The sequence below is a fragment of the Centropristis striata genome, chromosome 7 (genome assembly GCF_030273125.1).
Source record: "Centropristis striata isolate RG_2023a ecotype Rhode Island chromosome 7, C.striata_1.0, whole genome shotgun sequence".
NCBI lineage: Eukaryota > Metazoa > Chordata > Actinopteri > Perciformes > Serranidae > Centropristis > Centropristis striata.
In genome coordinates this window covers 38,607,379-38,630,815 of record NC_081523.1, presented here as the reverse complement: position 1 = coordinate 38,630,815, position 23,437 = coordinate 38,607,379, and the positions used below count along the sequence as shown (strand labels likewise).

At 34.8% G+C, this 23,437-nt stretch overlaps 2 protein-coding genes across 2 annotated transcripts in view; both read left to right on the top strand.

Moving 5' to 3' along the window:
* Positions 1–710: 710 nt before the first annotated feature.
* Positions 711–10,019, top strand: imp4 (IMP U3 small nucleolar ribonucleoprotein 4). Its single transcript, XM_059338124.1, has 9 exons — positions 711–788; positions 2,564–2,672; positions 2,758–2,841; positions 2,936–3,045; positions 5,654–5,786; positions 7,329–7,483; positions 7,565–7,659; positions 7,742–7,815; positions 9,662–10,019. Exons 1-9 carry the CDS (start codon positions 786–788, stop codon positions 9,772–9,774), a joined length of 876 nt encoding a protein of 291 aa, XP_059194107.1. The 5' UTR covers positions 711–785; the 3' UTR covers positions 9,775–10,019.
* A 3,634-nt stretch (positions 10,020–13,653) lies between these two features.
* zfr (zinc finger RNA binding protein) overlaps positions 13,654–23,437 on the top strand; it is a 42,381-nt gene continuing 32,597 nt past the window's right edge. Inside the window, exons 1-2 of the mRNA XM_059338125.1 lie at positions 13,654–13,807; positions 13,984–14,065. Coding sequence (XP_059194108.1) covers positions 13,771–13,807; positions 13,984–14,065 — 119 coding nt within the window. The 5' untranslated portion in view covers positions 13,654–13,770. The remainder of the gene's footprint in view (positions 13,808–13,983; positions 14,066–23,437) is intronic.

Here is a 23,437-nt window from a genome sequence, read left to right as displayed (position 1 = left end):
GGAAAGACAACATTTGTGTTTCTTGAATTTTACTATTTATGTATCTGTACAATTTAGTTAGTAAATTGTCCCCAAATGGGGACAATTTATTTTGAATAGGACCACATTATTATGTGTGAGTATTAGATTATTGGGTAACGCTTTATAATAAGGTCCTTAATAACCATTAATTAACAAGTAATAAGGCATTGTTCTTGCTTTAGATCCGGTAGTTGCAAAAAGCATAGTTAACTTATAGTTAACTTATAATAGATGAGCAATAAAGTATATTTTAATATCAATAAGCAAACAAAATAAGATTAATAAAGGCATGGCAAAGACATAATGGGTGGGTCATGGGTGTTTGTAATGCCATTATTAACACTTATATAAGCTTATAAACACATAATAATGTTAATAAGCATCTTGTAAGGACTTACAAGGGCCTTATTACTTGTTAATTAACGGTTATTACAAGGACCTTAATATATCTGTATCTGTAATGTAGTATCTGCTATTATGTTTACTATTTATGTCTCTGTGCACTCTACTGGGTTATATTAGAGAATTTAGTGAGTTATATCTGGTTATGACCGGTAGAGGGCAGCATTACGCTGGATAGCGTACAGCCTGCCGGAACCATAGAAGAAGAAGAAGAAAAAGAAGAAGAAGAAGAAGAAGAACAGCTTGCTGTTCAGTATGAAGCGCTCTCATTGGCTACTCTGTCAGCCAATGACGGAAGCTCTTGTACGCATGTCCTCGTGTCCATGTGAGTACCTGCTGGAGAGCTGAACTACAGAAACATTATGGTGAGTTTAAATCAAACAGATAATAAACATTAAGGCTTTTTATAGTTTGGTATGAAGTGTAACGGTCCGCTGGTGAACACAGAATCACACTAGCGACCAATCAAACGGTAGATAATCAATTATTATCCTCATTGAATGTAAACATCACAGTGTGCTGGAGGAATAGAAGATATTGATATGGTTATTGATGAAGTTACACAGATAACTTATTGTTGTCTGTGAGGAAATAATCCCTTTGACAATGACACAAAGAAGTCATGCAGAACTGCATTTAAAAATCCGCTAAATTATAAAAGCTTCTGCTTATAAACCCGCATGTCTGGTTAAAATGCTTCATTTAGATTTCCCTTAATAATCAAAGGCTGCTCTCACTTTCGGCTTTATTGTAAATCCCATTCGACAACAGCTCTTAGTTTGAAAAGATTAAACTTAAAGGGGTCGATATCATTAAGTAAAATGTGTCATATTAGTGTTTAGCATGTTCTAAAACTGTTTAACTGCCTATGGAGTCTTTGGCTATTTTGTCCATGTTTGAATCCTTTTCATCCTGCCTGTATACACCACTTAAAACATGTTTAAATGCCATGTTGGTATATTTTTTTTTCAGCACAACCTCACCTATATGACCTAATAACAATATATATTTTATTCTGGCTTACTGGATCAACATTTTGAACCAAAAAGAAACAAATAACATAAATGTGATCTTGTGATTGTGTGATCCTGTCATCTAACTCTGGTTTTTATTCTAGTGCGACTCTATTTAATTTGTGTCTTGTGTGTTTAGTGTAACAATTTTGGTCATTTTGTGTATTTTTAGTCATTTTGTGTCTTTGTAAGTCATTTTGTGTCTTTTGTTTTGTCTTTTTTTTAGTCATTTTGTGTCTTTTTGGGTCATTTAGTATATTTTTTAGTCCTTTAGTCCAACATAAAATGAGATTTTGAATCTTTTTTTAACTTTAAAATTTTAATCTATCTATTTTATTTGTGTCTTGTGTGTTTATCGTACCAATTTTGGTCATTTTATGTCTTTTTTTAGTCATTTTGTGTCTTCTGTGGGGGGTTTTGGGGGGCATTTTGTGTCTTTTTTTAGTCCTTTAGTCCAACATAAAATGTGATTTTGAATCTTTTTTTTACTTTCAAAACACTATCATGCTCAATAAAGAATTTTAAATGTTGCAAATGTGAACAAAGGTTACAAATATAACGTAAGAGGGTTCCATCCAGTTCTATCATTTTATACAAAATATATTTGACCTTGTCTCTAGTTGTATTTGGTATATCTGGATGTGATGAAGAAGTCATGCTTTGGCACTTTTGGTGACTCCAGAGAGTTAAGATGGTGGCTTGAAAATAATTTTGACTGACTTTAACTTTCTAACGAGGCCACTTTCTAATGTAAAATCTTTTAAAAAAAGAAAATGAACACAAATGTTAAACTATTATAGTTTTTTTCTATCATGTTAACACATTTTCCTTTAAAAAATGACCTCAGCAGTGGACAATTGGGGACATTTTGTTGGACCGACATGTTTTTGTGCACATTTTCTTTTTACGTTAATAATTAAGTGGTGGCTGGCTGTCTGTTGCTTCTGTTTTGTTTTGTTTTATTTGTTTGTTTACCTTTATTCTATTTTTTTTCTCTGTTGGGTTTTTCTATGTTTCTTGTACTGTATGTGTCTGTATATATATATGTGCCAAAACTTTGCATAAATAAAATTTACAAAAAAAAAAAATGACATCAGTATGTTAAAAAATGAGTTGTAATGTTGTAGCTTCGTCGAGAGGTGAGACAGAGGCGGGAGTACCTGTACAGGAAGGCCCAGGAGGACCGGCTCCGGACCATCGAGGACAAGAAACAGAAGCTGAAGGGGGCTCTGGATGGTAGGACGGCACATCTTTAGCTTCCATTAACATCCAACATATAAACATGTTCCTGGTTCAATACAAGCTGTTTTTTTCTCTGCAGAAAATCAACTTCTTCCAACTGAAGTACGCAAAGATGCTCTGCAGCTCCAGAAACTGCTGGAGTATGACGACGAAGGGGCAGAAGGCAAGTCTTCTTTATTTATTTCTTTTTTATTGTCAACAGTGTGTTCTCTGATTGTGCCAGTATGTCAGAATCAACCCTGTGTTCATCTGTGCAGGCGTCAGCTCACACATGGATGATGAGTATAAATGGGCCGGAGTTGAAGATCCTAAAGTGATGGTCACCACGTCCAGAGACCCCAGCTCCAGACTCAAAATGTTCTCTAAGGTCAGGACTTTTTTGAAATAATTGGAACCATTTGTTTTCCTGAACATGGATATACCAAACCCAAACTAATTTGACCATTTTAGGTCAATATTTTCCACCCGGAAGCTGTTCTGGTGCTGAAACGGCTGCTTAAAGTCTCACATTGCTAAGCTGTATCAAGGCCCAAATGGGGACAATTTATTATGAATAGGACCACATCACTATGTGTGAGTATTAGATTATTGGGTAACGCTTTATAATAAGGTCCTTAATAACCATATATGTGTATATATATATATATATATATATATATATAATATATAAAATTATTATTAATATCAAAATCCTTTGAAAATGATAATAAAATGAAAAATAAATATATTACAATATAATTCATGATACTAACAATACAGCTTATCCCAGCATGCATTTTTTTTTTTCAGATCTTTATTAACAATGAGAGAAATACAGGCATTCAGGATATAAACAAGACATATAAAGGAAAATGTCAGTTACAGTATCTGTAGAATAAAATGTATATATAAAAATAAGATAATAACATAATAAGGCACATAGGATATAAGGTGCTTACTTTTATACTATTCTGTGGTTTCGTAAAATAAGCTTTTAAAGTGTAGCGTTCACATTTCTTATTTGACATCAACTCTAAAGTCTCGATATAAATTTTCAGTTCTATTGTAAAAACACTAGTACCAGTACAAGTTAGGGAGGGATTTGAAAAACTTCATCTTGTGGATGTGAAACTTATCCCTCAGAAGCATAACATTTCTAATAAAGCATACTATTTTGTTATTATTCAAATTTTGAGGTAATATCTTTAGGTTAAAAAATGATGGGCTGTCCAGTCATATCGAGTATTCATTTTTCCACGTCCCTCCAAAATATAGATGACAATGGGCAAACATACAATAAATGTAAAGTGTTCTCTGGCTCATCTCCACAAAACGTGCACATTTCGCCTACATCAGCAAACCTGGAAATGAATTTATTACATGGGTATATCCCAGCATGCATTGGGTGAACCATAGAGACACTCTTTTTTTTTTTTTTTTTTTATTATTATTATTATATTTATTGGGTTTTTAGAATTAACATGACACATACATTAATGAGGGTTTACATGCCCACATTCTTAGATAAAAAAAACAAAACAGACAAGACAAATTACCACTAAAACAAAGAACAAAACAAAGTAAAAACAAAAAACAAAAGATACAAAAACAATAATAATAATAATAATTAAAAAAAAAAATTACAACCCTGTATTTCCTATGTAGCTGCTGTGTTGAATATTACATTTTCTACCATAGAGACACTGTGACATCACAGACAGATGATGGTACATTGAGCTGTTTAACCCATAAGAACCTATGGTGACACCCGTGTAACAAGCATGTTAAATCTTCTATTTTTTGTTACTAGGCAAAGTTTAAACCCATTTAACAATTCTAATCCGTTAATAGGGTGTCCTGTATTGCATTTAACTTGTTTTGACCAAATTTCCTGAACAAATTAAAGTCACAATTTTGATAAACAAAAAGACACATGGTTATTTGTATTTATTTATTATCGATTTATTATTATTATGCTACTTAAAAACAAATCTAAAAAATAATTTGTTGTTAAACAGAACTAATAATGTCACAATTTTGATAGATGTTGTGGAGATGCAGAGAAAAAGGCAAATTTCTGTCTAGTTTTTTTTAAATTTTAAAATACGAAATATTATCAACATAAATATTATAATCATAAATACTATAACCGCACAATGTAATGTTTATGTCACATCACAGATCTTTGACATTTAGGGATAGTGTTTTTGAAAACACATCAGAAATGGTGGTATATCCCCCATAACTTTCCTTTTAAAGATAACTGGGTCACCATGGGTTCTTATGGGTTAATGCTGCTTGTAGCTGCTTCCAGTCATTAATGCTTCTCAACTACAGGAGCTAACTGAGGTTAGCCTCCAACAGATACTGATTACAAACCACTGAACAACAGGGCAGCTTCCTCTTTTTTTTATAATTAAAAAAAAAGTTTTTATAATCTTTTCATTTTTACAACATACAAACGAACATCAAACAAACCAGACAGGATGGAGGTCATAAAAAATAAAAAATACAAAAAATAATAAAAATATAATAATAATGATAATAAAATAAATAAATGAATAAATAAATACAATAATAGTAAATAAATAAAATACAAAATCTGAAAATAAATTAACTAAAAACAAGACAGGCAAGTGAGCAGGCAGGGCAGGCAAATCAACAAATCTGCTTACCAAAACTATCCCATTTTTCTTTTATCATATCATTTTCACAATTTAATCTCCCCAACATCTTCTCACATGCCACAGTCTCCATCATCTGTGTTTTCCACAGACTCAGTGTGGGAGCTCGGGGTTCCTTCCAACACCTCAGAATAGTCCTTGCACATGTTATTAGGCCAGTTTTTAATACTCTAAAACTGTATTTGTTCAACAGGGGTACCATAGTCCTGTCTCTGGCAGCTTCCTCTTTAACTGTCTTCTCTGTTATAAAACCTCCAGTGAGGAGTGGGAGAGGAGAGCTCAGTATAATGTGTCCTGTCTGACTGTCTGCAGGAGGTGAAGCTGATGTTTCCTGGAGCTCAGCGCATGAACAGAGGAAACCACGAGATCAACGCTCTGGTGAGAGCCTGCAAAGCTAACAACGTGACGGACCTGCTGATCGTTCATGAGACCAGAGGACAGCCAGGTACGCCTCTTCACCTCCGCCTCCTTTCTCTTTATTTCCAGGTTCCATACTTGAGACAAGTTCTGATTGGTCTCTTGTGGGGGACAAATGATTTGGAGGCATTCATGTTTCCCAGAAGATTCATTTAAATTACGTTCACATTAGCGTCAGCTGTAACAGAGTGATTAAAAATGGCGACATGGGAAACATCTGCTGAACATCTTAGGATTGCTAGATTAAAGTGGCAAATCTACAAGAAAAAAATTCGCAGATTTAAGAGATTTTAAGTAGCAAATCTGCGCAAAAAATTTGCAGATTTACAAAGAAAAAGCAACTTTTTTTCTCGCAGATTCACCACTTTAAATCTCATAAATCTGCACATTTTTTCCTCGTAGATTTGCCACTCTAATCTTGTACATTTTTTTCTCAAAATATTACCCCCCTCCCCAGGGTCCGTATATTTTTTTACACATTCTGGCTGTATGTAATGTATAATAATAATAGTCTTGACATAAAGTGGCTGTAGTTTTTCGTTTGTTTTGTTGTGGCACCGTTCCTTTAATTGATTATCTTTGCAGAAAATGTTAGAGTGAACTGTTGCACTTCAATAGATGGTCTTTGAAAAAATGTCTAAAGAAAACGCTAGAGTGTGCTGTCTTGTGTATCGTAGAAGATCTTCGTACCTGTTGTCCGCAACATGCTCTGGTAAAAGTACTGAGCTTTTAAGTAAATAAAGTTGCCAAGAGAGAAGACTTTGAGTCATCATGCATGGGTGCAACACATGGAGATTGACTTTTTTCAAATTTATAGGTATAGATGTATATATTTAACCCATTAGATTTATTACACCCCTTAAAATCAAGAGGGCTTCGCGACCCCCCAGGGTTGGGAATCACTGTTCTAGATCACCTCAGCAGGTGGTTTGAGTGGTCTGATCACAATGTGTCTTGGACCCCGTTTACAATTTATTCAGCACTAGCCCCTGGTGATGTGATCGCCCACGACACGTTCTAAAAGTGTAAACAGACCCTTTCGCAGTTTGAAATGAAATCGAACTTGCAAGGCAGTCTGGGTATCCCCAGGCTAGCAGCAGGTTGTGTAGCAGAAAATACTTATTGACTAAAAATAATGAAGCGAGACCTTTCCTTTCATGATCAGACGATCTTTAGTGAAAAATAAAGAAGAGCAAAAAACATACAGCGTGTGCGTTCATGCCGTGACTCCACATTTCTACTAACACAACAAAACTCTGACGTAATCACGTACGTTACGTCTGCTCCTAGAGCATCTTGGGAAAGTCTTTTTAATGTAACTCCAAATCAATGAAATTAAATGTCTCTTTCTAATCACTTGACACACATGAACTGTTTTTAATAATATTACTGTTAACTTATATTTTAACCTGTATTGACTTATTTATTCTTTTATTCAGTCAAATAAATTCTCAACAGGTTGTGTTGTGTGTTAGCAGTGAAAAGAGGAGAATTAAAAGTGAAGATGAATGTGATTTTAAACTCCAGTGAGTACAGAGACACTCATATTTCTGTTCCTGTCTGTCTCCAGATGGCCTGGTGGTCTGCCACTTACCCTATGGACCCACTGCTTATTTCACCCTGTACAACGTGGTGATGAGGCACGATGTCCCAGACATCGGCACCATGTCTGAGGCCTTCCCCCACCTCATCTTCCACAACTTCAGCTCACGCCTCGGCACCAGGGTGAGGGACTGCTGGACCGTGCCGTGATATTCTCTTTCACCGCTTTTGTTTGGGTACAACTAATTAATTATGCTCACGCAGGTATCCAATATCCTCAAGTATCTTTTTCCAGTGCCGAAGGAGGACAGTCGAAGAGTTATCACCTTCTCCAACCAGGAGGATTTCATCTCCTTCAGGTCAGTGTGGAAGGTTTCTGTCAGTGTAAACAGCGTACAGCTTTATTCACAGTCAACAGCTAAGAGTGTTCTTTCATTACAGACATCACACCTACAAGAAAACAGACCACAAGAACGTTGAGCTGACAGAAGTTGGGCCCAGGTTTGAAATGAAATGTAAGTATGGATAAATAAAAAGTATTTTTCCATCTCTATATCTGTTCAGTTGAATTCATGTCCAGAAGCTGTTTCAGGAAAGGGAGATTTGATCCTGGTCATTTAATGCAGCTGTTCTCAACCTGTTCTCCACTGTGTTAAAGTGTTCATGTGTTAATGTGTTTTAGACTTTTTGCTCATTTTTTGGTCATTTTGTTTCCTTTTTTTGGTATTTTTTTTCTTTTTTGGGTTATTTTGTTTCTTTTTTGGTCATTTTGTGAAATGACACAAAATGGCCAAAAATTTAAACAAAATGACCAAAAAGACACAAATTGACCACAAAATGATCAAAAAAAGACACATAATGACCAAAAAAGACACAAAATGACGAACAAAAAACCCCACAAAATGACCAAAAAAAGACATTAAGTGACCAAAAACACTTTAACACAGTGGAGACGGAGCTGACTTCCAAAATGATTTGGCGACCCCCAGAAATCATCTTGCGACCCCAATTGGGGTCCCGACCCCAAGGTTGAGAACCACTGGTCTAAAGAATGCATGAAACTTAAACAGGACACTGTCACATTCATTCAACTTTGTCCTCGTGAATAAAGTGAAAGAGTTGCAGGAGGCTGTAGATGAGTGGGATCAAAGGTTTCTCTCCTTCATAACTACAATTTGAAAGAAAAGTAAAAACATAATGTACCTGTAATGTGTGGAACACCCTTCTGAACACACCATATGATCTTAAGCTTGTATAGTCTAAATGTGAGAACAAGAGTAGGTAATGGAAGTCCTTTTCCTGCTTTCCTTCTGAAACTTCTGCTGCTTTCTTGCATCCACACCAATAAACACTGTGGAATGAGGATTTCTTTTCTCATGAAACTGTAGTTTTAGAGCATTTTCCTATATTTTCTCCTATTAGTCTAGACGGAATTGTCCAAAAAGTGAAAGTGAGGAGCATTTATGGGTACAAGTCGGGAACTGGCCTACTTTACTTATTTCAAGGGTGCTGAATCCAAAAAAAAATGGTTCCCAAGCGAAATTTAGAGTTTTTGACCTTCTCATTTGCATATCAAAATGGCCGCCGTTGGTCGTTGGACCATTTTCCCCAAGTTTTTTTGTAAGTAGGAAATCAAAGATGAGGAAATTAAGTTTCTAGATCTAGAGTCAGAGCAAGGATATAGTGGAGGCTCAGTGTCTTATTTCTACATATATATATATATATATATATATGTATATATATATATATATGTATATATATATGTATATATGTATATATATATATGTATATATATATATGTATATATATATATATGTATATATATATATATATATATATATATGCAAAATACAAACTTTTAAGGTGAAATTAAGCATTTGTGTCATTTTTTAAGGCCGACATAAATATTCAATCAATATCACGTTTAATGTTCCAGTTGGTATTTTGCATATATATATATATATATATATATATAAAAAAGGCACTGAGCCTCCACTATATTCTTGCTCTGACCCTAGACTATAGATCCAGGAACTTAATTTCCTCATCTTTGATTGCCTACTTACAAAAAAACTAAGGGGAAATGGTCCAACGACTGAGCAAGACGGGCAATTTGGTGGCCATTTGATATACAAATTAGAAGGTCAAAAGCTCAAAATTTCGTTTGGGAACCATTTTTTTGGACTCAGCACCCTTGAAATATGTAAAGTAGGCCGGTTCCTGACTTGTACCCATAAATGCTCCTCACTTCTTATAGAAGGCCTTTTTTCTGAAATCCGTCTAGACTATATTCCTTTTATTCTTGACTTGTCTTTTGGGATGTGTAAAATGTTTCCATGTGTTCTCTCTTTGTTCTCTCAGTGTATATGATCAAACTGGGAACCCTGGAGAACGAGAGCACTGCAGATGTGGAGTGGCGCCACCACGCATACACACACACAGCCAAGAAGAGGAGGTTCCTCAGTGTGCAATAGGAACTAATAAAGCTCCACCAACAGCTGTTGGACTGTTTTCTTTTTATGTAACATTTAAAATGTGCGGTTTAGGAAAAATGACTTGAGTTTTTGGTAGTTGCATACCAAATATGACTCAAAGTATAATCTGTTCAAGTTTTTTACACCAATGGAGCCTTTTTTGACAACATCCTGTGCTGTGTGTACTATAACTGTTATGCTGTTTTAAATAAAACTTGTAACTGAATAATTTATGAATAACACAAGTCTGCTTTTATATAGCAATGCTGTTAGTGATGAAAATAGTTTTAGAGCCTTTTTAACCCATAAGAACGCAGACCCAGTTATCCTTAAAGGATGTGTCCTATAAGTGGACCACATAGAACACATTTCTGATGTTTTTAAAAAAAAATTCTACCCCTAAATGTCAAAGATCTGTGATGTGACATATACGTTACAATGGGCGTTTATGGTATTTATGTTTATGATATTTTTTATTTTAAAATAGAAAAAAACTAGACACATTTTTTGCCTTTTTCTTTTGCATCTCCATAACATATATCAAAATTGTGACTTTAATTTGTTAAAGAATTTTGGTCAGAACAAGTTAAATGCAACACAGGACACCCTATTAACGGATTAGAATTGTTAAATGGGTTTAAACTTAGCCTCGTAACAAAAATAAGCTTTTTAAAATTAGCTACTTTTACACATTTGTGTTTCCAGTCACACAGTATACGTCTCTTAGGGATTTAATGAGTTAAGGTGAAGCATCAAGCTGAATATGGGAGATTCTAGAAGATTTAAAGTCTTTGATACACAGGTGTCACCGTGGGTTCTTATGGGTTAAGCTTTAAATTGAGAGATTTGATGAGCAGGACAAACTTTAACCCATAAGAACCCAGACTAGATCTATTTATCCTGGAAGGAAAATGAAGGAGGATCTACCACAGTGGACCACATAGAGCACATTTATGATGTTTTTTAAAAAATATATTACCCCTAAATGTCAAAGATCTGTGATGTGACATATACATTACATTGGTTGTTTATGGAATTTATGTTTATGATATTTCTTATTTTAAAATAAATAAACTAGACACATTTTCTGCTTACAGAAACACAAATTTGCCTTTTTCTTTGCATCTCCACAACATTTATCAAAATTGTGATGGGATAGGATTATTTTTTATTTATATTTGGTCAAATGAACTTTAAATTGAACAGCAGAGCAGATATTAATTTAAAATAATTTAAACCGTGAAAATAATTGAGTGGCCTATTACCATTTTGTTATTGTGACAAATACATCACATCAGGTTCTCTACTTGTTTTATGATTGTTACTTGTTTTATATTAATTTGTTCAGGAAATATGGTCAAAACAGGTTAAATGCAATACAGGACGTTAACGGATTAGAATTGTTAAATGGGTTTAAACTTAGCCTTGTAACAAAAAAATGCTTGCTGAGCGACTTAATAAATTGAGGTGAAGCATAAAGCTGAATATTGGAGATTCTACAACATTTAAAGTGTTTGTTACACGCGTGTCACAGTGGGTTCTGTTAGAATAATTTGAATATTATACTTGTTGAAAATGAAATGTTACTGTCTTCCTCTCTTTTTCCTCTTTGTGATTTTTCTCCAACAGTCATCACAGGTCACTATGCATGCGTAATTCACTAAACCTTGATAATGTCTATCTCTATGCATTTATATTAATCAGGTAATATGATTTTGATACATTGATTGTGTTTGTGTGTTAATATTGATGTAGAAAACTATGATTACTTTAATTACATATATTCCATTTGCTTAAACTAATTAAGATTCTATAATCACAAAAAATAGTATTGTCTGTCTTATATTTTTTAACCTTTAAAAGAACATGTAGATATTGAAGAATAGTTGGGCTCTTGTTATATTTCTGTAGGTCATAATAAGGCAGTATGTTCGTCATAACAAGTTTGTTAGCAGGCCACAAGGCCTTGTCCTGGGTAGCAGTGATTGTTTTGCCCAGGTGGCCTGATGTGTGACGGTATGAAAGAAGACTGGCCAATCAGCGGAGGGGGAAGGCGGGACTTCCTGGACGAAATCTACCTTCATGATATAATTAAACTATGTTAGTGTAAAACTGGGTTTTTTTTTGCAGGAGTAGAGACGAGGTTTTCAGACTTCATGACCTGAAACCTGTCTGTGTGTATCAGGGACAGTTAAACTGATTCCTAAAGTGAATCCCAGAGCTCTGTAATTCACATTTCTTGACGTATTGTAATAAAACTATGTTAAACTGAGAACTCGGACGTCTCCAGCTCATCCTTTCCCCATCAAAGACTGCGCAGAAATCAATTTTCAAGGTTTACTCATGCAATTTTTCTAACAGACGACAGAAAAGAAGGAGAGGGTAGCTCGGGCTAGTTAGCCTGTCTGGGAAACAAAACAAAGATGTGAGAGAAGTTCTAATTTTAGTCCTTGAGAGGGTTATTCCAACAGTTCCACAGTTCAACACCTATAGGTGAGAAAAACAAGATTTATCCTCTTTGCTATGTGTACTGTTTGATGCACAGGTCTGCAAATGACTGAACATTTACTTCAGACGGGACCTCTTCAAAGAACATTCAGGTGCCAAATATTGCGTGACCCTCGGGTAGTTTCTATGTTATTGACAATTGATAAATCGAAGCTATGCCTCTTAAAATAAATTTGGTTTCAGCCACTTAAGATGCCAATCTCCCTCCACCTTTCCTAGAAACTACTTTGAGGTCCCCTTTGTGTTTCAAATGTGATGTCCAGACAAGGTTCTTACTCCTCTTTGTGTTTTAAATTGTGATGTGTGGACCTAATTTTGTCACTAAATGTAAATTACTGCATGAGGCCACCCTGGGGAGTAGGGTGTCGTTCCTCCAGTGAGCACAGGGGTGTGACCCACATCTTATGGGGCAATTTATCCCCAGGCATAAATTGCACAGTTTCCCCTTCAGTGATCAATAAACAAACACACAAGAAGAAAAACATCTGCTGGGTTTGAGGTTTGCTGGTGTTATGCCGAGAACTGCATGTATATATATATATATATATATATATATATATATATATATATATATATATATATATATATATATATATATATATATATATATATATATATATATATATATATATATATATATATATATATATATATATATACACATATATATATAGATAGATAGATTACTTTATTCGGTTGTCACAGCAGTCCGGTATTCAAGTACAATAAAATACAATAAAATACAATAGAATAAGATACTGAGGTAGCATAAATAAAAACAACAATAGAAAAAAACACAGAATAGAACAAGGACACAAGTTAAAAAAAGCAGATCAGTTGGTAGGCTGGCAAGATGATGGTAATGATACTGATATGATGGCAACAATGCTATGGTGACTAGACAGTATATAATTGTAATAATAGTACAGTATATAGTATATAATATGTAATAATAAATAAATAGTAACAATATAAAATCAAATAAAATAATTATAAATAATTAAAATCATTATAAATAAAATAATATGTTATATAATATATAAATATATAATAATAATGATAATAGTAATAATAATAACAATACATAAGGCCGGTATAATAATAATAATAGTAGTATATTACAGTATATAGTAATAATAATAGTAATGTCAGCAACAGTAATATATATATATATATATATATATATATGTATAGTTTTTATTTTTATTTCATTTTTGGTTTCTTATTCTTGCAGGAGTTTTTAAAGGTGCCATATAAATATAGGTATTATTATTATTATTATTATTTTGTGGGAGCGCGCGCTGCTAAATCAGCGGCTGTGCGCGCTCCCGTGAGTGTTCTGCAGTACCAAGGCTAACGGCTGCAGAACTCGGCATAACACCGGACCTTCCTTCTGCGCAGGCGCACAGACGGCATTTCCGGATAGGACATGTAATATAAATACGGTGGTGTAGCGCTCGGCCGTCGGTAGAACAACATATTAAACCAATGATTCCCATATGTCCAGTAGTATCCTTCACCTATGGTGAGTACCATTAAAACATGACTCTTATTTTACAGGCTGTAGAGGTGTAAGCTGCATTATAACCGTAGAAACAGCGTTGAGGCAGAGACGTTAATGGAGAGTCCTTGGAGCTCCGTTGATCTGATGCTAGCTGTTAGCTTAGCATCACCCTGTAACGATGTGTCTGTCCTCCGCAGTGCCCAGCCGGCTTGGTGAAGATGCCAAAATGGCTACCGGCAATTACTTTGGATTTACCCATGGCGCGGCCGCCCAGTACAGGTGAGAGGACTCCTGATAAATGGCCTTGGGATTAAAACATGCTGTATAGAGGCAGTTAGCTGGTAATCCGCTGAGTGTGTGCGTGTCCCAGGTATGTCCAGGCTGTAGCCATTGTTGAGGCTGGGGGAGGGGGAGGGGGCCTGTCACTGCTGCAGAGGGACGCAGACGGGAGCTCACACTGTAAATTGCACGGCTATGTCAATGTGCTTTAGAAGTGATTAGTAAAATCTTAAAATTAATTCTAAAATGAATAGGGAGCATGTGGAGAGAAGCTAAAATATGGTTACAGGTTCATTGCTGGGTGAAAACTTCATATCAGCAGATAAATAATTTTTTTCTTGCATATTTGAATTAAATGTTAAAAGGAAAGTCTTAATAGGATAAACATGTTAGGTTTTTATGTTTCTGTTAGTTCAAGAAAAACAAACAAATTGCAACAAATTGTACAAAAAGACCTGATGTATCAAATATGATACAAATTAGAATTCATATATGCAAATTGATTTATTTTTTTTGTCAGGAGGTTCAATTAATACTCAAGTTTAAAAAAAAAAATATAATTTTCTGGCAATTATTTCATGGTTCAGGCTTTATAGGGTTAAAAGTGATTAGTGAAATTTTAAAATTAATTCTAAAATGAACAGGGAGCATGTGAAGAGAAGCTCAAATATGGGTAATGTAAAAAATAAAATGCATGCAGTCCTCAGCATAACACCAGCAAACCCCAGAGCCAGCAGATGTTTTTCTTCTGGTTTGTTTGTTTATTGATCACTGACATTCTTAAAGCCACAATAACATGACGAGACACACAACATGCAGGAATATCTGAATATACAAATTACACATAAAACCATACAAAACAAATTAAAATGTGAGATTCAAAACACAATGAAATTGTCATTCATGAAATTGTCATTCAACATCTAAATAAAGAAACAACTCAGTTAACAAAATTAAAGATATACAAATCCAAATCATGATGTTTTTAAAGAGACAGGGTGTGTTTAAAGGATTTGAACTGGCTATGTCAATGTGCTTTAACCCTATAAAGCCAAGTGTATCATATTTGATACACATGTTGTTGAGACCTCTACATCATTAGAGTGATATATTTTTTTAACAACAGCAACATAAACTACTAAGGGAGAGAGAGAATCTTATTTTCATAAGAAGAAGAAGCAAGATGACAGGCCACCAAAGTAGATGTGCACAGCTGATAACATGATTGACAGCCCCAGACAATGACAGCAAGGATTTATGAGTGAGCATGCATGGGGAGTAAATATAATAAAACCATGCCTAATCATACAAAGACATAATTCTTCCTGTCTGAACTGGTGTTCTGCAGGATTCTTCACAGTTGGGGTCAATTTAGACCATGCCTCCTTTTTCACTGTTGAGGAGGGTCAAGAGGATTAAACAAAATCAAACTTTCAAATCCAAATAGACTGACACAAGGTCATTTATAGAGGAAAAAGCTGTTTTTCATTTTATATGATTTGTTGGACTAATCTCCCACATCTACTTTGTGAAAAAAGTAATAGATAGTGTTCTTTAACCCTATAAAGCCAAGTGTATCATATTTGATACACATGTTGTTGAGACCTCTACATCATTAGAGTGATATATTTTTTTCCTGAAAAACCTGATGTATACATGTGTTGGAGATTAAAAACAAACAAACTGAGCAACAAATTGCACAAAAATACCAGATGTAGCAAAAATGATACAGGTTCATTGCTGGGTGAAAACTTCATATCAGCAGATAAATAATTTTTTTCTTGCATATTTGAATTAAATGTTAAAAGGAAAGTCTTAATAGGATAAAAATGTTAGGTTTTTATGTTTTTGTTAGTTCAAGAAAAACAAACAAATTGCAACAAATTGTACAAAAAGACCTGATGTATCAAATATGATACAAATTAGAATTCATATATGCAAATTGATTTATTTTTTTTGTCAGGAGGTTCAATTAATACTCAAGTTTAAAAAAAAATATAATTTTCTGGCAATTATTTCATGGTTCAGGCTTTATAGGGTTAAAAGTGATTAGTGAAATTTTAAAATTAATTCTATAATGAACAGGGAGCATGTGAAGAGAAGCTAAAATATGGGTAATGGAAAAAATAAAATGCATGCAGTCCTCAGCATAACACCAGCAAACCCCAGAGCCAGCAGATGTTTTTCTTCTTGTATGTTTGTTTATTGATCACTGACATTCTTAAAGCCACAATAACATGAGGAGACAGACAACATGCAGGAATATCTGAATATACAAAGTACACATAAAACCATACAAAACAAATTAAAATGTGAGATTCAAAACACAATGAAATGGAAACTGAATCAATCATTCAACATCTAAATAAAGAAACAACTCAGTTGACACAATTATAAATATACATTATGTTAATTTAAGACACAATTAATTAGAAAAAAATATCTCGGAAAAAAAAAATCTCCCATTTTGATACATGAAATATGTGTGTGTGTGTGTGTATGTATGTGTATATATGTGTATATATATATATATATATATATATATATATATATACACATATAATTATAGCAAACCCCATACCCAGCAAATGTTTTTCCATCTTGTGTGTCGTCACCCTGTTAAAATAATTGCCTAACTCATTTTTTCAAGTTTTGCAAGAAACAAAAAACTTCACCAAAATATGACATTTATTGATAATTTCACTCAAAAATTATTTAACAAAGGATGGCTATTGGCATAGTAATAACAATGTGTGTAAATTATGTAACTTAAGAGAAATAAATGACTTGGGCAGTTTTTTGAACATGCCTTTGTGACTTAAGCAAGATATGGTAACACTTTATTTTGACGGTGTCTACATAAGTCACACAAGCCTGTCAGAAACATGACATGACAAGTATCATGAGCATTAATGTTACTGCAAAGTGTCATTAATGTTCATGACACATCCCATGTCATGTTTATGACACACTCATCCACTTTATTTGTATAGCACATTTAAACATCAAAAACGTCTCCAAAGTGCTGTACATACGCTCATAAAAACAGTAAATTTCTAAATAACAATCAGCAATAAATAATCAAATAAGTGCAAAAATCTAAAATGATGCTATAAATAAAACAATAAAACCAAACAGATAAACATAGTAAAATAAATAAAAGACACAGAGGACCACAAAACTCATACAAAGTTAAAAAGAGAAAACCTGGAATACTGAATGATTAAATTAATTTATTGCAAAGATATAGAAAATAAAAACTCAGTTTGGTCACTTTAGACCATGTTGTGCATCAAAGGGTGAAACAGTTCCTGACACAAGTTTGTCTGTTCATAAAGTTGATGAGTTATTCCGTTGCTAAAGTGACAGCAGGAGAAGTATGATGGCGTGGCTTAGGAACTTTAATCATGCTGAGTCCTACATCCTCCATCACTGCAAAGAGCTGCATCTCTTTAGCTATAAACACCCCAATGCTTTAATTGTGGTTTGTGTGTGAATCTGCATGGAGAGGCAGTTTAATGCGGCAGGGAGAAGAGTTTCTTTCCTACATGACTGTCTCCTCTGCCAACAGACACATTGGCATGATATTTACATAGATGTTTCATCTTATCGGACGTTTTGCTGCTAGCATAAGCTATGTTTGTTGAACAGTGAACAGAGTTTTCGCCCCAAACCGTGACTAGTGAACCGAATGGTTTGGTTTTTTTCCAATGCCTAATAACGACTATAAAAACTAACACTGCAAAGATAAAAACTAATGTCATTTAAAGCTGACATGGCAGAGGATTAGTCTATGCTACCTCATGGTGTTAATCCTCTACAGATTTCTTTCCTAAAACTCCAGCATGTCCACTTCAGCTGGATTCAGAAGAGACAGAGTTGTCAGTATTCCCTGTACTGCTAAGCACTCTCTCTGATGGAGAGTTTGCTGCACAAATGCATAAGAACTTGTGTTCTACAATTGACAGCAGTGGAGAGCCAGATTGTTCATTCTTGACCACTAATAAAAGGTTGGCTTCTGCCTCAATTACTGCCACCTGTCTTTAGATTTCAAGCAGTAGGAATGCAACGATACACTCAACTCACAATATGATTTCCCAAACTGAGTTAATGATGTGAATTTATCACAATTTTTTCACTATTTTTTTTTTTTTGTTGAGCTTGCCGACAAATTATGACTGAAAAAGATTCCTTTAATTATTTGTCAGACAAAAAAATGCAACATTTCTGAAATGGGGTGTAACTTTAAAACACAAACTATGTAATGAATGCATATTTTAAATATATATATATATATATATATATATATATATATATATATATATATATATATATATATATATATATATATATATATATATATATATATATATATACTACAAATACAAATATTTTCTCATATATCAAACAAAAAAAGAGAATCCCTGAACAACATATATGTCATGCAACTGAAATTATATTTTATGTCCAATTACAAAAACTAAAGCTAGATTTTTAAACAAATTCCACATCAAAATAACTAAATGAATGAAACAATTAAATAAAATCTCGTCAAATGAATAAACTGAAGCTTGCATGTGTTCCTAGTTATTGACATGTTTTTTTTCCAGGAAAATTATAATTTTAACATTCTCAGACAGAAGCTGAAATCCCTGTTGGCTGAAAGCAAGCTAATGTTAGCTATATGTTAGCAAGCTAATATTAGCTATATGTTAGCAAACTAATGTTAGCAATATGTTAGCAAACTAATGTTAGCAATATGTTAGCAAGCTAATGTTAGATATATGTTAGCAAGTTAACATTAGCTATATGTTAGCAGGCTAATGTTAGTTATATGCAAGGTTATTATAGTTATAACGAAAACTAAAGAAATAACGAAAACTACAATTGAAAAAAACAAAAATCACAAGATTAAAACTAAAACTGAAGAAAAATCCGGGCTACACGGTGGTGTAGTGGTTAGCAATCTCTCACAGCTAGAGGGTAGCCGGTTCGCCTCCCGCCTGCGGCTCTTCTGTGTGGAGTTTGCATGTTGTCCCCGTGTCATAGGTGTGAATGAGAGCGTATTGTCTGTCTCTTTGTGTCAGCCCTGTGATAGTCTGGCAGGGTGTACCCCGCCTCTCGCCCAATGTCAGCTGGGATCGGCTCCAGCCCGCCGCGAAGCGGGTAATGGTAATGAATGAAATGAATGAACGTCAGCTATCTATTTGCTAGCAAGCTAATGCTGGCTATTCTTCAGTTCTGAGGTTTGTCAGCTTGTAAAAACGTAGTTCTGGTTCTTTAACTTGTTGGCAGCACATTCCACCACACAGCAGCTTTTAGACACGTTTCTGTTGTTTGCTGACAGTTTCTGTCGTCAGAAACGTGGGCTGGGATACGCTCTGTCTCTATAACTAAAGGTGATCTAGATCAGCTGTTCTCAACCTTGGGGTCGGGACCCCAAATGGGGTCGCGAGATGATTTCTGGGGGTCACCAAATCATTTTGGAAGTCAGCTCTGTCTCCACTGTGTTAAAGTGTTCGTGTGTTTTAGTCTTTTTGGTCACTTAATGTCTTTTTTTGGTCATTTTGTGTCTTTTTTTGATCATTTTGTGTCTTTTTTGGTAATTTTGTTTCCTTTTTTTGGTAATTTTGTTTCTTTTTGGGGTAATTGTGTGTCTTTTTTTGGTCAATTTGTCTTTTTTTTGTCATTATGTGTCTTTTTTGGTCATTTTGTGTCTTTTTTTTGGTCATTTTGTTTCCTTTTTTGGTCATTTTGTTTCTTTTTTGGGTGATCTGAACTGTGCGTGTGAGATTGTGTTCAGTGAGCGGGGGTCGCGGACAACATGGATGTTAAATTGGGGGTCGCGACTCTAAAAGGTTGAGAACTACTGATCTAGATTACGCCCTCTGCCGTTAAAAAGGTTTTGCAGTTAACTTTTCATCTCAACCGATTCAAATCATCACACATTTGTGTTGAGTTTTAACTGTCTCACGATGCATCGCTGCATCCCTGTCAAGCAGGAACCATCAGTTCTTGAGTGGACTGAGTCACATCAACATGTCTGCTGTCAAACCCTTGGTGAGGTCTGTGTCCTCCTCAGCTGAAGTCTAATTCTGAGTACTTGAAGCAATGAGAGCAGAGACAGCATGGTGACATACTTCACCGCTGAGAGAATGTCAGTAGATTCCCTGAGTGGCTGGCAGGCTCTGTTGATGGAGTCCATGACATTTCGCCAAGATGTGGGTGTCGGAAAGCATCTAGAAGATGCCAGGTTGCAGTGCTCTGCTCCAGAAGCTCCATCGTTTTCTCTTTTTTCATGGCTCCACCAGGCCTGTGAAGGTGTGCTGTGGTATCTGGCACCAAGACGCTAGCAGCACCTTGAGTCCAGTCATTCATGTGGATGTTACTTTGACATGTAGCACCTACCTAAACATTGTTGCAGACCAACTACACCCTTCCATGGAAACACTATTCCACAGGCCTTTTATCTGCTTGAGTCACTGACCTCAACCAGTGTATGTTTGCAACAGGCTGGGCCTTTAATTATTTTTGCACTAAACTCTAAACTAAACTTTTGTTCATCAAAGATGGAATTCATTTTGGTTGAATTCCATTAGCATTAATTTGATTTAGTGCTAAGAGACTGCACATGTTCAACCTCATGCACGGGCTTCAAGCAGACAGCAATGTAACAAAAACAAGAATATCCGATAAGCTGTGCAGGAAGATGAGAAAATCTTGTCAGTTAAAATGACAATATTCACAACTTGGATATTTTTTTTATGGAAAACTGTTTTTCAGATGGGTAGATTTTTTTAAACTATATTTTTGGGCCATTTTAAAGGCTTTATTGACAGTAAAACTGAGTCGGATTCGAACCTAACTTATGGATTTAACTCATAAATAGTTGAGGAATGGAATATTTCACATGTTTCTATCGTAGTATAATGCACATGTTACACATTTATTAATTTCTGTTTATATATATTTTCTTAGAATGTGCTCCACTGTAACATGACCCAGTTTTCCCATCAAAGCATTTATAATAAACATTCAATGCATGATACAATAAATAAATAGACATACATGCCATCACATGATGTGTGTTTATTAATGGTGACAGAACATTATGGTTTACCATAACTAGAGAGAGCTCTGGTTCATAAACAAACATTATGTTAATCATGTTGAGAGGCCACTGTGTGTTTTGATAGCTGTTTTTAGATTTTGTGAATGCTCTTTTATCATGTAATGTACCTTGGCCGGGTCTCTTTTCTTTCTTTCAATGGTCTTTTTATTGATGACAAGGCATGTATAAGACAGTCACTGTACAGGACGAACATTTATTTTTTTTTTTTTATACAACATCCACCCATGATACAACACAAACAACTGCCCAAACATCCGAATGTAGACATACATATACAGCCACTGACATAAAATTGTAAATGGACAGAGTAAAAAATAAAATAAAATAAAATAATATATATATATATATATATATATATATATATATATATATAGATAGATAGATAGATACATTTTAAAAAAGGATTAACAACTAAAAGGATGAAATACATGAAAGAAGGAAAAAGATGGAAGAAAATAAATACAATAAAATAAAAAATGTAATTACATTTAAAAAAGGAGGGGGGGGGGGTACTCAGAAATTATTGTTGAGGGTCTCATAAAATACCAAGAAGGGGTGCCATATTTTGTAGCATTTGTTCTCTCTTTTAAAACAGATTTTAATGAGATTTCCTGGTTACATATAGGTAAATATTAAAAATGCATATGTTGCCTATTACTTATGCCAGCTGTTCTCAACCTTGGGGTCGGGACCCCAATTGGGGTCGCAAGATGATTTCTGGGGGTCGCTAAATCATTTTGGAAGTCAGCTCTGTCTCCACTGTGTTAATGTGTTCATGTGTTAATGTGTTTTAGTCTTTTTGGTCACTTAATGTCTTTTTTTGGTCATTTTGTGTCTTTTTTTAGTAATTTTGTGTCTTTTATGGTCATTTTGTGTCTTGTTTTTGTAATCTTGTGTCTTTTTTTTAGTAATTTTGTGTCTTTTCTGGTCAATTTGTGTCTTTTTTTTGTCATTTTGCGTCTTTTTTGGGTAATTTTTTTTTCTTTATTGGGTTATTTTGTTTCTTTTTTTGGTCATTTTGTTTCTTTTTTTGGTCATTTTGTGTCTTTTTTTTTGGTCATTTTGTGGTCATTTTGTGTCTTTTTTGCTCATTTGTTTACTTTTTTTGGTCATTTTGTTTCTTTTTTGGGTGATCTGAACTGTGCGTGTGAGATTGTGTTCAGTGAGCGGGGGTCGCGGACAACATGGATGTTAAATTGGGGGTCGCGACTCTAAAAGGTTGAGAACTACTGATCTAGATTACGCCCTCTGCCGTTAAAAAGGTTTTGCAGTTAACTTTTCATCTCAACCGATTCAAATCATCACACATTTGTGTTGAGTTTTAACTGTCTCACGATGCATCGCTGCATCCCTGTCAAGCAGGAACCATCAGTTCTTGAGTGGACTGAGTCACATCAACATGTCTGCTGTCAAACCCTTGGTGAGGTCTGTGTCCTCCTCAGCTGAAGTCTAATTCTGAGTACTTGAAGCAATGAGAGCAGAGACAGCATGGTGACATACTTCACCGCTGAGAGAATGTCAGTAGATTCCCTGAGTGGCTGGCAGGCTCTGTTGATGGAGTCCATGACATTTCGCCAAGATGTGGGTGTCGGAAAGCATCTAGAAGATGCCAGGTTGCAGTGCTCTGCTCCAGAAGCTCCATCGTTTTCTCTTTTTTCATGGCTCCACCAGGCCTGTGAAGGTGTGCTGTGGTATCTGGCACCAAGACGCTAGCAGCACCTTGAGTCCAGTCATTCATGTGGATGTTACTTTGACATGTAGCACCTAGCTAAACATTGTTGCAGACCAACTACACCCTTCCATGGAAACACTATTCCACAGGCCTTTTATCTGCTTGAGTCACTGACCTCAACCAGTGTATGTTTGCAACAGGCTGGGCCTTTAATTATTTTTGCACTAAACTCTAAACTAAACTTTTGTTCATCAAAGATGGAATTCATTTTGGTTGAATTCCATTAGCATTAATTTGATTTAGTGCTAAGAGACTGCACATGTTCAACCTCATGCACGGGCTTCAAGCAGACAGCAATGTAACAAAAACAAGAATATCCGATAAGCTGTGCAGGAAGATGAGAAAATCTTGTCAGTTAAAATGACAATATTCACAACTTGGATATTTTTTTTATGGAAAACTGTTTTTCAGATGGGTAGATTTTTTTAAACTATATTTTTGGGCCATTTTAAAGGCTTTATTGACAGTAAAACTGAGTCGGATTCGAACCTAACTTATGGATTTAACT

Bases quoted from the DNA above. Each gene is read 5' to 3' on its own strand.
- imp4 (XM_059338124.1), top strand. The intron at 5,787-7,328 runs GTACGCCTCTTC...GTCTGTCTCCAG, and splicing joins TGAGACCAGAGGACAGCCAG to ATGGCCTGGTGGTCTGCCAC. The intron at 7,484-7,564 runs GTGAGGGACTGC...ATGCTCACGCAG, and splicing joins GCTCACGCCTCGGCACCAGG to GTATCCAATATCCTCAAGTA.